At 35.1% G+C, this 14,169-nt stretch overlaps 2 protein-coding genes across 2 annotated transcripts; both read right to left on the bottom strand.

Annotated features, from left to right (window-relative positions):
* Window positions 1–908: 908 nt before the first annotated feature.
* On the bottom strand, window positions 909–7,714 carry LOC110718647 (polyadenylate-binding protein 2-like). The gene is made up of 6 exons (XM_021897531.1): window positions 7,551–7,714; window positions 7,322–7,424; window positions 6,181–6,251; window positions 1,686–1,877; window positions 1,435–1,571; window positions 909–1,192 (listed from the first exon to the last, which is right to left on the bottom strand). Exons 1-6 carry the CDS (start codon window positions 7,620–7,622, stop codon window positions 1,147–1,149), a joined length of 621 nt encoding a protein of 206 aa, XP_021753223.1. The 5' UTR covers window positions 7,623–7,714; the 3' UTR covers window positions 909–1,146.
* A 4,520-nt stretch (window positions 7,715–12,234) lies between these two features.
* LOC110718646 (protein EXORDIUM-like 2) lies at window positions 12,235–13,542 on the bottom strand. The gene has a single exon (XM_021897530.1). The coding sequence runs from the start codon at window positions 13,490–13,492 to the stop codon at window positions 12,575–12,577; it is 918 nt and encodes a 305-aa protein (XP_021753222.1). The 5' UTR covers window positions 13,493–13,542; the 3' UTR covers window positions 12,235–12,574.
* Window positions 13,543–14,169: the final 627 nt, after the last annotated feature.

Raw genomic sequence — 14,169 nt, 5'->3', positions numbered from 1 at the left:
GTCATAATTTTTTATTACCCTAATTCGTCGTCACTTGCACTTAAAAATACCTAGAAAATGGTAGTAGCTTAGACGATTATGGAAAATTCATTAACATTATTGTAATTTAATGCCGTGAAATAAGCAAGGTAGTCGTACCGTATGAGTTTATTCACCCATTTGGCTATTTCCTCCAAACACATAGAGGACAATATAGGAGTCCTGGAAAATAACAATAACTTCTAGTACTTGATCTCACCTAAAAGACAACGGTAAGGTTGACAAATCAATTATGATGCCTTCCCATTAGATTTTGGGGTTGAAAATTCTTGTACTTATAATATACTGCTATCACCGATCAAATGATCAATAAGACTTTACACTTTGAAATTGAAAATAGTTGGAAAATTAAGTTGTCTTCATCAGTAGAGGTTTCTCTTACATTACACTTTGAAATTTCAACTTCCATAGAAAATTCGGCATTATCAATGGCGATGATATACTAATGATTAATGCTAAAGACAACGACAGCGAGTAATTATCCATTTAAGTTTATTGCTGATGATTTCAGAAATCACTTCTTTTACTGTATGTATTAATATATCTTAAACTCCAGACTTTATTTTCCTAAAAATAATTGAAATACAACCCCAAACCAAATTTGGACATTATAATCAATTCCATGTTCAAGTTTTTATTATTTCTTTTGAACTTGCACCAGTATTGTGCAAACAGGCATACCCTAACTAAGAAAGCAAGTCCTAATTCATACTCGTAGAACAATAGTGATAGACCGTGTTAGCGAGATTAACATGTTTTGGGGCTCTTAGACCAGGCAGGGATCCCGGCCCCTTCCCCATTTTTGCTCTTTCAAACGCAATTACCCGCTAGGTGCTTGTCCTAGTAGACCCAAAAATGGACAGAAAGAATACACGGCAAGAAAGACCTACGCAAACTATATCATCCTCAGAAAGCTCAAACACATAATTACATTGTTGATCATAAAATTCATTGTTGCTGCAATCAAAAAGTTCCTCAGAGAGTCCCCAAAAGAGTCACCAACTCTAAGGATGATTGATGACAAGAGAGCATCACGATATATATCCTCCCAATTACCATCTCAACAGTCAACAACTTATGTTCTAAACAAACTCCAGCATATTTTTACTAATAAGGGCCGTAACGCATTGGCATTCTGAACCTCGGGGCTTTTCTGCAGAAAGGAAACAGAGATTGATTGAAAACTAACACAACATTCAATCTCGAAAGCTAAAAATTACTCTGTATTGAAAAGGGGAAGGAGGGGGGGGGGGTGTAGGGAATGCAAAGTGAAATGTAAGCAAAATAAATAAAATAAAAACATTTTGTTAACAAATTATTAAAGGCGATATTATACAAGAGCTTTTGATCCCAAAAGAGAAAAATGGGGGGAAAAAAGAAGTTATAAGAACTTACCCATATCCATAAGGTGAGTAGAAAAATGGTGGTGGTGGATATGCACCCCTAAAGCCATAGCCTCCCATATAAGGACTGGCGACGCGCCTAGGGCGAAACTGCTTCATTCCTGGAACATTGGTTCTCTTTGCCGTCACCTTCAGTCATATCAAAGGCAAATCAGAAAATGAAAAATATTAAATAAATGAAGCCAAAGCAAAGGGCAATCAATTCAGACAATGGCCAAGTAATTTCAACAAGGGATTTCTGACCTTCAACTGGCGACCATGCAGAACAGACTCACTCAACCGAATTGCTTCTTGAACAGCCTCTGGCTCTACAAATTCCACATAAGCATATCCCTTTGGTTGTCCAAATTTGTTAGTCCGAATGGTCACCCTGTTTACAGTTCCACATGACTGAAAGTGCTGCTGCACCTCTTCAGGCGTGCAAGCATAATCAACCTGCAATGTGTCTTTAATCAGGCTAAAATAATTTGACCAAAATAAGATTTCATGTAGAATTATGAAAGAGTCTCTTTACCAAGTACTGCTAATAAGAAATTCAAATACAAACGAAGTGCTTCTTAAAATTCAATAAGAAAGCTAAATGCCACAAGAGCGAAAGCATTAAACTCACAAAAAGTTTGAACAGGATACAGGATGGGCTTCACAATGCAGAAACTCCCGCTCAGCCTTTCATCTAAGCAATCAATCATAGAATGGGAAGAAAGCAAGGTGGGAGTCAGCTGTCACTGTCAGATAGGTTAACAGAAGAAAATGAATAGTAGATCCATCCCGTGCAGCTTTGTTAGCTAGATTAACCTGAGGGCTTTGATTTCACTTGCTTCAGTTTTGACATGATAAGTTAATAACCTGAGCTTAAATGTTCATGGATCAAATGCCACAGGAGCTAGGCTGGTGCTTACACCAGTCAAACCCTAGTTGGTAAGTTGTAATGACTCCATACCAAAATATTGTATTCAAAGACTTTAAACTTCACAATGATGCTGGTGGAATCTACTAAATGAATCATCCAGTTGCTCCCTCTGCTCCATAGTCAAAAAGTATTGAGATATTTGCACAGCGTTTTAAAAAGAGTTGTTGAATTTAAGAGGGTCAAGATGAATATTCAGAGAAAGTGTTGGGGGAAAAAGAAAAAAAAAAGAGAGAGAGAGATTGATGCAGTTGAGGAACAAAAGGAACAAGAAGTATGGAAAGGAAGTATGAAGTTCTTTATGGAACACTCCTGAAAGGAAAGTTTGAAGCAAACATTGGGGTGGAAGGGGGTGTTGAGGCCTGTGAGATACTGAATATAGGGATACACTCTTAGGTGATAGGCAATTTCTGTCTAGCTTTTGGAAGGGATGAGGAGACTGGATGGAAGGAAGAGTCCAACTGCAACGACATCGAGATGTAAAGTTGAGTACAGATCATCCACTTCACTGAAGAAAGGTTTACTAACAGATAGACAACAGCAAGAATTTACTTTCTTGATTTGGAAAGCAAGAAATGTTGTCTCGCTGTGTTTCAAAAGAAAGTTGTTTCTATTTACGATATATTGGCATGACTATTGCAGCCTATATTCTATGCTACATGGACTCTCCATTTCACCTCAAGTACCCATGTCCGACCCTCGACACTCGGACATGGGTACGACACTTGGACACTTCACTTTTGGTTCAAAACCATGGAATTTTTTCACAAAATAGCCGAGTTGGATGCTTGGACATACACTCATGACGGACATGAGTTCCCGAGTCCATGTAACATAGCCTATATTAATGAGATATGGGTATAAGAGCCACATACAGATTATATCCAAATGTCAGACACATGAAAGATATAATATCAAACAAGGAAACATTTTTTGTAATATTTGGACTCAAGTGAAAGGCCAAGACATTCAGAAAACATAAGTACTCCCATTTTAGAATACGTATACACACATTTCCCATAGATTTGTTTGTTAATTCCTGTAAAAATTAGGATCTCCACCCATTTGTAAGCATATATAAGCAAATTCACATAATTTCCCTTCTCCTCTCTCTATTACAATTCTCTCAATCAATTTGTGGTTCAAGATAATAGAATTTGAAGGTCTGAGTGAAATTTGGAATTTTGGGCAAGAATTCAAGATCTTGAACGGTGTCAAGTGTCTACCCAGGTATGCAAAGACAAAATGAAGAGTTGGAATTTCAGATATTGCAGCCATTTGAAATGTTTTCACCTCGGATATTTATTTACAAAAATTATATGGAGGAAAATCTAAGGGAATATACTTTCTGGTATGAGCAACTGAGCTTTGCTCCTCAGTCAATTACCATCTAGCCTTCAGGTACAGGTTTAAGTGCTTAAACCCTCAAAGAAATTACCCCAATAATGCTTTCAGTGTCAAATGAAAACTTTTAAACTCTCATAAGCATAAATATACCGTCATTGCTCATTAACACCAGCCATTAACTTTAATGTGTCTAAAGACTCTAAACATCTGAAATGTTACATTTCTACTTCAGTCCAAAGGTCTCACAAGTTTTAAAAAAAAAAATTAAAAAAAAAAAAACATGTGCCATCAACATATTATTAACATATCTATCACTAGTCACTAGTTTCATCTTCCATCAACAGCATATACTTCATAAAAAAACCACATCGCATCAAATCTTATCAAACCTCAAATATTACAATCAAAAGGCCCAAGAAATGTACAACTGCTGAAAGTCTGAAACAACACCACCACATTCTTCAGTCATTATAAGAATTGGGTTTAAGGTTTCTTGCAACAAATCTTTAGCAATTGTTTCAAAAGGTTTGCATTATTGTTTTATACTCCCTCCGTCCCATTATTTGGTGCCTATTTCTCAAAAAACACGGTAATTAAGAAGAATGGTGGAAATAGGGGAATATTCTATTAGAAAGATAAAAAGTAGAGAATATTGTATGAAAAAGATAAAAAGTAATGATTTTTTGGGTATATGTGTATTTTGTATGGGAAAGATAAAAGTAAGTAATAATTATGTGCTATTTTTAGAAACAAACATAATATTTTGGAACACCAAAAAAGGAATACAGGCAAGAAATAATGGGATGGAGGGAGTAGAAAGAAGCCATTAGTTGGTCAAACTGGATCACACATCCATACTGACAATAATACACTATACAATCTAACAAGGTAGGATGTTGTTGTTACTGTGCCATGAGCCCATGCTACCTTTCTTTCATATGAGAAAACAAAAAAAAAATAAAAAAAAATAAAAAATAAAAAAATGTTAAAAGAAAGCTTATGTTCTAAATTTTTGTATTGTTCAAATACATAAACACAGCAATATTGTTTATCAATCTTGTGAATGGCCTCCAAGACAAAGAAGCTTCAATAGGGTACACATAAAACAATTTAGCTGAAGAAGCAGACTACTTCATGAGTCATAGGAAAAGGTTAGGTTGGTTGTAGAAATTACTTTTAATTCAAATATCATCATTAAACTATTAAACTGACAATAGAATTCTGATGGGCAAGAGATTAGAGTAAAATGTTTATAGATTGAAATTTGGATGTTACAGGACAAAAAGGAATAGCAGCAGAAAATAGACGAAGAATAGTAGTTGCATCAGAAACGCTCCCTATCTTTTAGCCAGAGCATCAACCAATGATTGTACACAGATAGTCCATTTTTCCCAACATGTCTTTTCCACTACAACTTCTACGGTTCTACCACTTAAATATATAAGTCTAATGATACTAAAATACTATTCATAGCTTGACAGTGTGAACTTTCAAATCAAATTTTGAAAAAAAATAATTTCATTTAGATTTCACAAAACTTCAGGAGCATACAACAGATTTGTAAAGAAGGATAGTACTGATTTTACTTTTTTCACTGCTGCAATGGATAAAATATTAAAACTATTTACATACTAATACAAGATAACCCAACAATAAAGAAAACACAGAAGTTATTGAGCACTTATGCTAGGCTTTTTCAAGCACAACAAGACTTAGCAAAATAACTAAAATCTAAAAGGACTACTACAGAATACGGATCCATGTGAGTAACAGCAACCTTTTTGATACCATAAAAATGGATCCTGATAATAATTATCAAAGAAGTGAAATAAAAACAAAAGTAGCGCAAAGCACATCCTTAATCATATACAGAGTATAATCATATAAATATAGCTAGTCATGTGCAAGAGTTTGACAATGGAATGCTTTGTTCTTGGCTATCATCTCCGACCTTTATACTATAAAGGAACATATGGCTCTGCACTCCATGGGAAACCTCTATGAGAGCTTAGCCAGCTAGGTTGCCAATAGAGGACTAGAAATTATCTTGGCGCTGGATTCCTCTTCCAGCTCAGAAGGTATTATAAACTAGCCAGTCAAGCAGTCAAAACAGATTTCTGCAGATGTCATTCATAGTTGGGATTTACTGCCTAGTTGCCTATCCACCCTCAGGCCTCAGGTAGTGAATGTGAGTTATGTGACATCCCTGATCTTATGGATAAGACCTCAAATTTTCAAGAGGGGTTTGTATGGTCAGTTACTCAGTGAGGATAGCATGAGTGCACAAAAACAATGGCAGCATATGAACATATGATATGCTAATAACAGCACGATACAGTCAAGCACAAGTATAACATAATCAGCCTAATAAGTTACAACCACACACTGTATGATTGCAAGTACAGAACGTATGCATCACAGAAGCTATATCATGAAAATGTTTCTTGGTAATCTATGAAACTGGTAATAGGAAACAAGACTCACATTGCCCACAAACACTGATCGAGAATCAACTTCCTCCCTGTTTGCTTGGTCAGCAGCCGCAGCAGCAGGATCTGCAAGATGCAAAACCCTTAATGAACTGAAACTATTGAGTCATGAAATCAACAGTAGCAGACTAGCAGCATGATTGCTTCCAAACCAATTAAATCAAATTGAAATTACACTTAAGATATTTTATAATAAAAATTTTATAAAATATAAGAATCATTCCATGCATAACTATTCCAATACTTAAAAAGTAAGTTATTAAATAACTTCCCAATTATGTTCACAATTCCCTTTAGGTATACTCTTTTAAGATGGTGGTGAAGCAGCCAATAACAATGTAAGTACTTGAAGTTTAACAAGTGCCCATGGTAACTCCTTAAACAAGGGAATGCAACAATTTCCCTTTCATTCCTGTATTTACTGCTGAATGATTTACATTTGACGACATCTTTTATCAGTAAGGTCTAAGAATTCATTAAAGCCAAATGAGTCAAAAGCCATGCCTTTAAATTGCAAAGTTATAGGAGTCAATGGATGTAAATATGTAAAGGTTTTTAAATATGACCACATTGCCAACAGATTTGCAACTACGAATATCAAATCCCCCTAAAGCATCAGCTCATCAGAAAAGAACAAGCTGAAATTCATCGCATAAAACATCTATCACGACACACAACTACTTACACTTCATTACAATAGAAGTATTACATGATGAAGAATGAAGAGTGAAAGTGTTGCGAAACTGAAAAACATTTCCTAGACATGACGATAAGGAACGGTCTACATTTCATACATCACGCATTAGGCTCAGTGAATCGCCGCTACACATGGAAAAAAGCTCACAAGACAAAATATTCACTTTACATTTCAATCAAAAGCTTGACCAAAACAAACAACTTCAACCAAAATCATACAAAAACAGCCTCTAATTTCACCACGAGACAACAAATTACATGATCACAACATAAACACAATCCACACGACATTATTTTACGTTCAATTAAAATTCCACTCATGATCACCAATCAGAACCCTAAATTAATCAATTCCAGCAATAAATCATCTAATTAATCAACGACAATAATTCGAAAAAAATACGACAGTAATTTTCACAAAAATAAAAATGAGAAAAAACCTTGAACAGCGCCCATCTCCTTCTCAACTTTGGCCTGCATCTCACGAAGAGCAGCGGCTTCATCTTCCATTTCCTTTAACCTCTTTTTCATATCTTCAACATCCTAAAATCAAATTATCACACATTTTCCGCCATGATTAGGGTTCGAAGAAAACTCATCCAACCAATAAAAATCAGAAAAAATTCAAAAAAAACAAAAAAGGAAAAAGAAGAGAGAGAAAGTAGAAACCGCAGAAGGTTCGGTGTCGTTGATATCGGCGGCAGAAGTCATGTCGACGTCTTGCTCTTCCGGCTGCTCCATTGTCGTCGTCGCTGATTTTCTCTCTCTCAGCTGCCTCGAGACAGCAGCGGAGGAGCCGTTTGGTGTGTGTCAATGTGGAATTATTCTGATTTTGTTTTTATTTTTATTTTTATTTTTTACTATTATGAGAGACAAATCTGTTACTACTTTTTACTATCTTGTCTATCAACATATGTTTTGAGTCTTTGAGATGCCCTCGAAAATTAAATCAACATATGTCTGAGATGGGCTTCCATTTACTGTCAGTTCAGCCCGTTAAATAACTTTTAGTAACACTATGACTCTATGAGTGGTGAATGAAAGAGGGGATCATGGTCAGGTTGAGTCGGGTCAAGTTGAGTCTTTTAATTTAAGCTAGGATCAATGTTTACACGTTAAATCCTTGTGAATGATCCTAGTTAGTGATTACAATATTGTTGTAACTTTGCAACTCAAGATTGACGCGTGTTTTGTTTGACCGACTTTTTTCAAGTTATGACTAGCTGTGATGTTTTTATTAGACCTAATCAATGGCGGGCTGGGTGAGGCTTAAAAATCTGTCCATTTCTCAGGTCAGGCCGCGCCTAGTTTCGAGTTGAAAATTTCATGCCCAAGCCCGCCCATAATGGTCGGGCCGTGCGGGCTTTTCGAGCCATTTTCAAGCCGAGCAAAAAAAAACGAATTAAAGTAGCATAAAAATGCATTCCCAAGCATGTCCAAAAAATTTAAAACAATCGGGTCGGGCTGAAAAAAGCTGCCCAAAACCCACTCAAATTCAGGCCAGATCAGCTTTTATCAACTCAAGTTTTTATATATCACGTGATATCTCACATCAATATAATGTGACCTAAGTAGTATGTAACATGTGTTGTAGGCTTAGATGGTGTAGTTTGGAGTCAAAAGATTGTAGTTACAAATTTGAATTATTTATAAGTATGTCATTTCTTGCGATCAATCAAACACGTTTACGTACTTTCTGATTCATTACTCTTCCAAATAAAAACTCGTATCTTACTTAAATATTGGATGGGTTTCCTTGACCTTGATCACCTTATCCCCAAGGACAATTGCTCACTCCCCTCACACGCCGCCAAACCATCGAATCATCTAGTCCAACCTTCCTAAGATAACTAATGCAAGCTTCAATCATCATCTTCAAATACATAATCTAAAGTACTTTGTATTACATCTCTATCTTTATGTTATAAAAATAAAGCAATACTATTATAATTTCGAAATCCCAAATTTTAACAGTTGTTTTTTTATTTAGTGGAAGTGATTAGTTAATTTCTAACAATTAGAAATAGAATAATCCCAAGAAAACTAGATGATTCAAACAAACATTAATAGAATATAGCTCTTGCAAAGAGTGACAACTAACAATAGGGCATAGATTCTTTTACAAAGTAGCAGTGTAGGCGATTAGTTAGTTTTTAACAAAAAAAAAATACAATGTACTCATTATTTTTTGGAAAATTTGCAAATTACCACCCAAAAATAGTATCAATTTCTAAATAACCACCCATTTAAAATTTTATTTTAAATTACCACCCACTAAAATATTTTTTTATGCAGATTACCACCTTTTTTCAAAATCCGGTGGAATTCAGATGAGTGGGGCCCTCCTAACGACTACCAACGGCTAGTTTCTCCTTCCCAATTGAATTTCCCCCCGATTTTCCCCCTATATAGCATTTCTCCTAACCTAATTTGCGATTTGGACTTCAAAATTTTCCCAAATTCCTCAAATTTCAGCCCCTTGTAATTGTTGTAACATCTTGAAGAAACCTCAGAGGTGAACTCGCATCAGGTAACCTATTACATTCTTTAAATTTAGGGTTCTAATTGTGTTGAAATTTAGGGTTCTAATTGTGCTGAAATTGGGGAAAACTTGTTGATTAATTGCTAACCTCTGACGTCGCCATTGACAACAAGCAATTGTCAGGTGAATGAATTCAGCACGTGGTCCCCAGCAGACGCACTAACAATGGTGATTTTCGCAAACAACCTTCAAGCTAAACCCCAATTACACAGGAGCAAATTTTTCTCTCAACTTAAACTAATTTAGGGTTTTAATCTGCAATTTAGGATCTAAATTTGAAGAGTGGGTGAGAATTTATGGAGTTAGGTGAATTTGCAGAGAGAATTGACTGAGAGAATTGAGAGAGGAGTAGCTTACAATAGTGAAATCGACAGAAAATAAAAAAAATTAGGAGGGCAATAGCGACTGTGGGCTCCACACACCTGAAATCAACCAGAAATTTAAAAAGGATGGTAATCTGCGTAATTAAATATTTTAGTGGGTGGTAATTTAAAATAAATTTTTTAATGGGTGGTTATTTAGAAATTGATACTATTTTTGGGTGGTAATTTGCAAATTTTCCTTATTTTTTATTGGATTGGACTAGTTTTGTATGGACAACTATGTGCTCTCAAGAACCTCATAACGAGGTTTTATCTCAAAACCAATTACTAACAAAAAAAAGTTATTTTCGAGCATTATAAATTGATTATTTTATCTTATTATCTGTTATTTAATGTAAAACTAATTCACATGTGAATAACACAAGACTCTTCCCTCTAATGTTCCCTTACCTAAAATATCAATGATTGTGATTGATGCCTAGAGATATCCTGTCAAAAACAAAGTTTGGAAGATGTTGGATACAATATGTGATCAAGATTAATGAAAATAAACTTTATTTTTCAATAACAAAAACATAAAAAATTAAATCAAAGGACACTCTAATAGTACTTTACTCAATAAATCAGCCAACTGTACAAAGTTTATCCACATGTTATTTATTTGTGTTTTGAATTGGTCCAAATATGTATCACGTCCAAAATAAGAAAATAAAAGGAATAGCAAATAGTTCCCCCAATCTCCATCGTCATAATGTTGTCCTGCTTCATTATTGGACGTTTTTCTTGTCTTATTTCCTCATATTTTTGTGATTCTTAATTCTTAAATACCAGGTGTACAAGCTAAGTATTGGCCAATAAAGAAATTATTTTGTCACCTTTCTCTAACAAATATTATCCTTTACAATAGGTTCAATTTTGATACTCCCCCTCGTTTCACATTAGTTGTAACAGTAGACTTGGCTTATAGTTTAAGAAAATTATAAACTAGGCTTACAATATAAAGTATTATTAGTAAGAGATAGAAATAATAAAAAAAAAAGTAATGTGGATGGGGTTAGTAGGAAAGAGAAATAATAAAATATTTGTGAAAGTGGGTTTAGTGAAGAGAAATTATAAAATAATAGTGGGTCCTTTCCAAATATAGTAGTGTTGCAACTAATATGAAACGGCCGAAAATGAAAAGTTTTGCAAGTAATGCGCAACGGAGAGAGTATTGCACATGTCACTGTATTCCGCTCGTTCTCAAACGAAAGTCTCATTTGTGTTTCAAAATCTTTTTCTAGAAGTTTTACTTTAAATTCATTTTCAATTTAGTCACTTTTAATCAACCAAATCTATTTATCTATATAATATAACTCTTATCAATCAGGCTATATTGTTTATATTCACCTTTAATTAATCAATTGACTATGGATCTTATTTATATTGTTTACCTCCATAAAAACTTATGCAAAAACAATTGAGACCTTAAATTGAAGATGGAGGAAGTATTATTAACTTATTTTAGTACAATATGCATTTTAACTTGTATAATTAATTGTGTACTCATAGGTACATGAAGAAAATATGCTCTATAATGAAGAATATTTTTAGATAATTATTCTACCCTTGTTCTTGAATGATATAAGGATATTAATATTTTAGTTTGCTTAATTTTGAGGGACACATTTTTTTTTGTTGTTGGTTTGGAAAAAGCAAAAACTTAATAGTGCAACTGTGCAACAACTATACTCCCTATATGGATTAGTACTGATGGGTGATGGCCAACAATTATTACTACGGAGTATAAACACAAACGTTCTCCTTGATTATCTTATGCTAATCTTGGGATTATGATATTGATGACCATGCAATTATGTTACGGAGTACACAGTTTGATTTGGTTGATTTTTCAGTGGAACTGTGAAAGACATAAAAATGTAGGTAGACAAACCCAAAAGAGCATATTAAAGCAAACACATCTTCTTGAATGGAGTGATCATAAACTCAATTGCTACGTTTTAGGAGAACTTTTCTACCAATGTTTAGATATGATATGAATGAATTATTTTATTTGATTAAAAAGTAAAAACTACACAATGCTTAGGAAAACTCAACTTTCTTCTACCAAACCGAGCAAGGACAGTATGTTCATATATTATATGAGGTGCTAATGATACTAAACTACCAAATTTCCCATATTGTACAATAAGTGGACTAGTGAATATAGTCTTGAATCGAGCCATCGGAGTATTGGACTAGCTAAGTCAAGTTCGTCACAAAGTTTAAAGTGCAGCCAAACAATAACTAATCTAAAACCTTTTGTAATAGACTAATAGAATTATAGTCATGAATTTGTTACATGATTTAACATAAAATCCAAATTCCAATATCCGAACATTTACTCCATGTATTGATGATATTGATCATTTTTGTAAAAGATAGTAGTGGTTCTTCTGACTAGTAGATCACCCAATTCACCTTATGTTAAAAAAAAGTAGACTATTCCTCCATCATTTTTTCCATAGTTCCATACAAATAAAAATCTTCAAGATAAACAAAGCACAATCTTTAACTTTTTCATCATTCAACTTGTTCACTTTACCCAGAACCAAATATACATTTAATACAATTCGACAAACTACACCCCAAATGCCAAAGTAGATCAGATTATCTCACTAAATTAAAAAAAAAAATAAAAAAACACTTACTGTAAAAATAACCCGAAATATCTACAAACGTCTTCATTTTTCAAGTAGTTTTACATTCTTTTACCATTTTCACCCCTAACTTTTTAATATCCTTTTCACAACACACTTCATGTTCTTTTACACCCCACTAAGGTAGAATCAAATAAGAGTTGAACAAGCAGAGCTTTGGGGATCCCACATCGCCGGAAGCAAATACTTCCTCCCATTAACCCCATTTGCATTATAACTTGCTCCGGTAACTTTATCCACGGATACCGTCCCTGGATACCCGGGGTAAGCGCCTGCACCGAATATCCCGGTACAGGCGCTTACCGCCTCGAGCGGGGCTGTTGACGGGCCTTGGAAGTACCCGTTCGAGAACGGGTTCGTCACAGTGCCCGCCAACAGCGTAGCCAAATTAATAATCATCCCATCAACACCAACATCCCCATTTGGGGCCACCAAGGGTGGGGTCTGTGGGCCATACATGGGCTGATAGAAAGGCCAAGCACATTGACCCGGACACTGGGTCGCCGAGTTCCCAACCCAAACATAAGCCCGTTTAGCCTGACCCGATGATCCATGGGACCCACACCTCATACAAAACCCCTCAACAACCACATCTTGGGCCGTGAGAATAACATCAATCGAATCAATCTTGTTATTGGGCTTTGATGCCAGCCCAATAATATGCGAGTTCTTAAGCTTTTTTCCGAAAGGGTAGCTTTCATGTAGGATTTGATTTCCTACTACGAGGGTAGAGGCTCCTCCTCCCTTGTACTTCTCCGTAGTTCTCCACCACGACGCAACCGACGGGTGTGGTGCGCGCACAGAAGTTAACGACTGAATAAAATCGACAATGATAGAGCGTTGAGCTGGAGTGAACTTGCCATACCAGATTAAATTAACGGAGAACTTCCCCTTTAAAAGAGGGCCGTTGTGGTATTTGAGTGTGAGAGGCTGTTGTTTTACGAGAGCAGCGGAGGAAGGGGTGGTGGTGAGGTGTAGAGAGAGAAAGAAGAGAGAGAGAGTGGCAAAAGTGTTAATTGGTGTCATTTTAGAGGGTAGTACGGGCATATGATACGGAAGTGTTGGAGAAAAGGGAGTGAGAAATGTGAGGAGTGTTGGAGAAGGATGGTGTGAGGGGGTTTGGTATTTATACTCGGGTTGAAATTTGACCATGCGGGTTGACAGCTGTGTTGGGAGAGATGTCGTCATCAAGTGAGTCCACGTGGGATTTAGTGATTCGTGAATGTTAGATGAGGTTATTTATTTTTCAAATGTGTTTTTATTTTCCTCATTTGTTCTTAATCATAAGTGTCTAGTTTTGGATTTTAATACCTTAAGGAATGACTTTGATTACAACTGTACCTATTTTAAATATATGATGTGAGTTAAAAAATGTATAAATATTATAATTTGTAAATAATTTGTAGCATTTGCATCATTTATTCGTTTACAGTATGAATATTTGTATGCTTTATAATTTAACACAAGACTATACTTATTTTATTGTTTTTCTTTCCTTTAACCCTGTTAATACTAATTTTTTAATTGTCCATTATCCTTACAAATAATTAAAAATTGACTCACTAAATCTGTTTATATGTTACTCCCTCCGTCCTTTATATTTTGCCCCACAGTATAATGTTACTTGATTAAGTTTTGATAGGAAAAAAGTAATGAAAGAGAAAAACGGTGGGTTAATGGAGTAGTTGTGAGAATACAAATTGGACCCATATATTCAAAAATAA

This window comes from Chenopodium quinoa, unplaced genomic scaffold, assembly GCF_001683475.1.
Source record: "Chenopodium quinoa cultivar QQ74 unplaced genomic scaffold, ASM168347v1, whole genome shotgun sequence".
In the NCBI taxonomy this organism is placed as follows: domain Eukaryota; kingdom Viridiplantae; phylum Streptophyta; class Magnoliopsida; order Caryophyllales; family Amaranthaceae; genus Chenopodium; species Chenopodium quinoa.
Note: the sequence above shows the minus strand (reverse complement) of the source record. Positions and strands in the feature narration are given on the sequence as shown.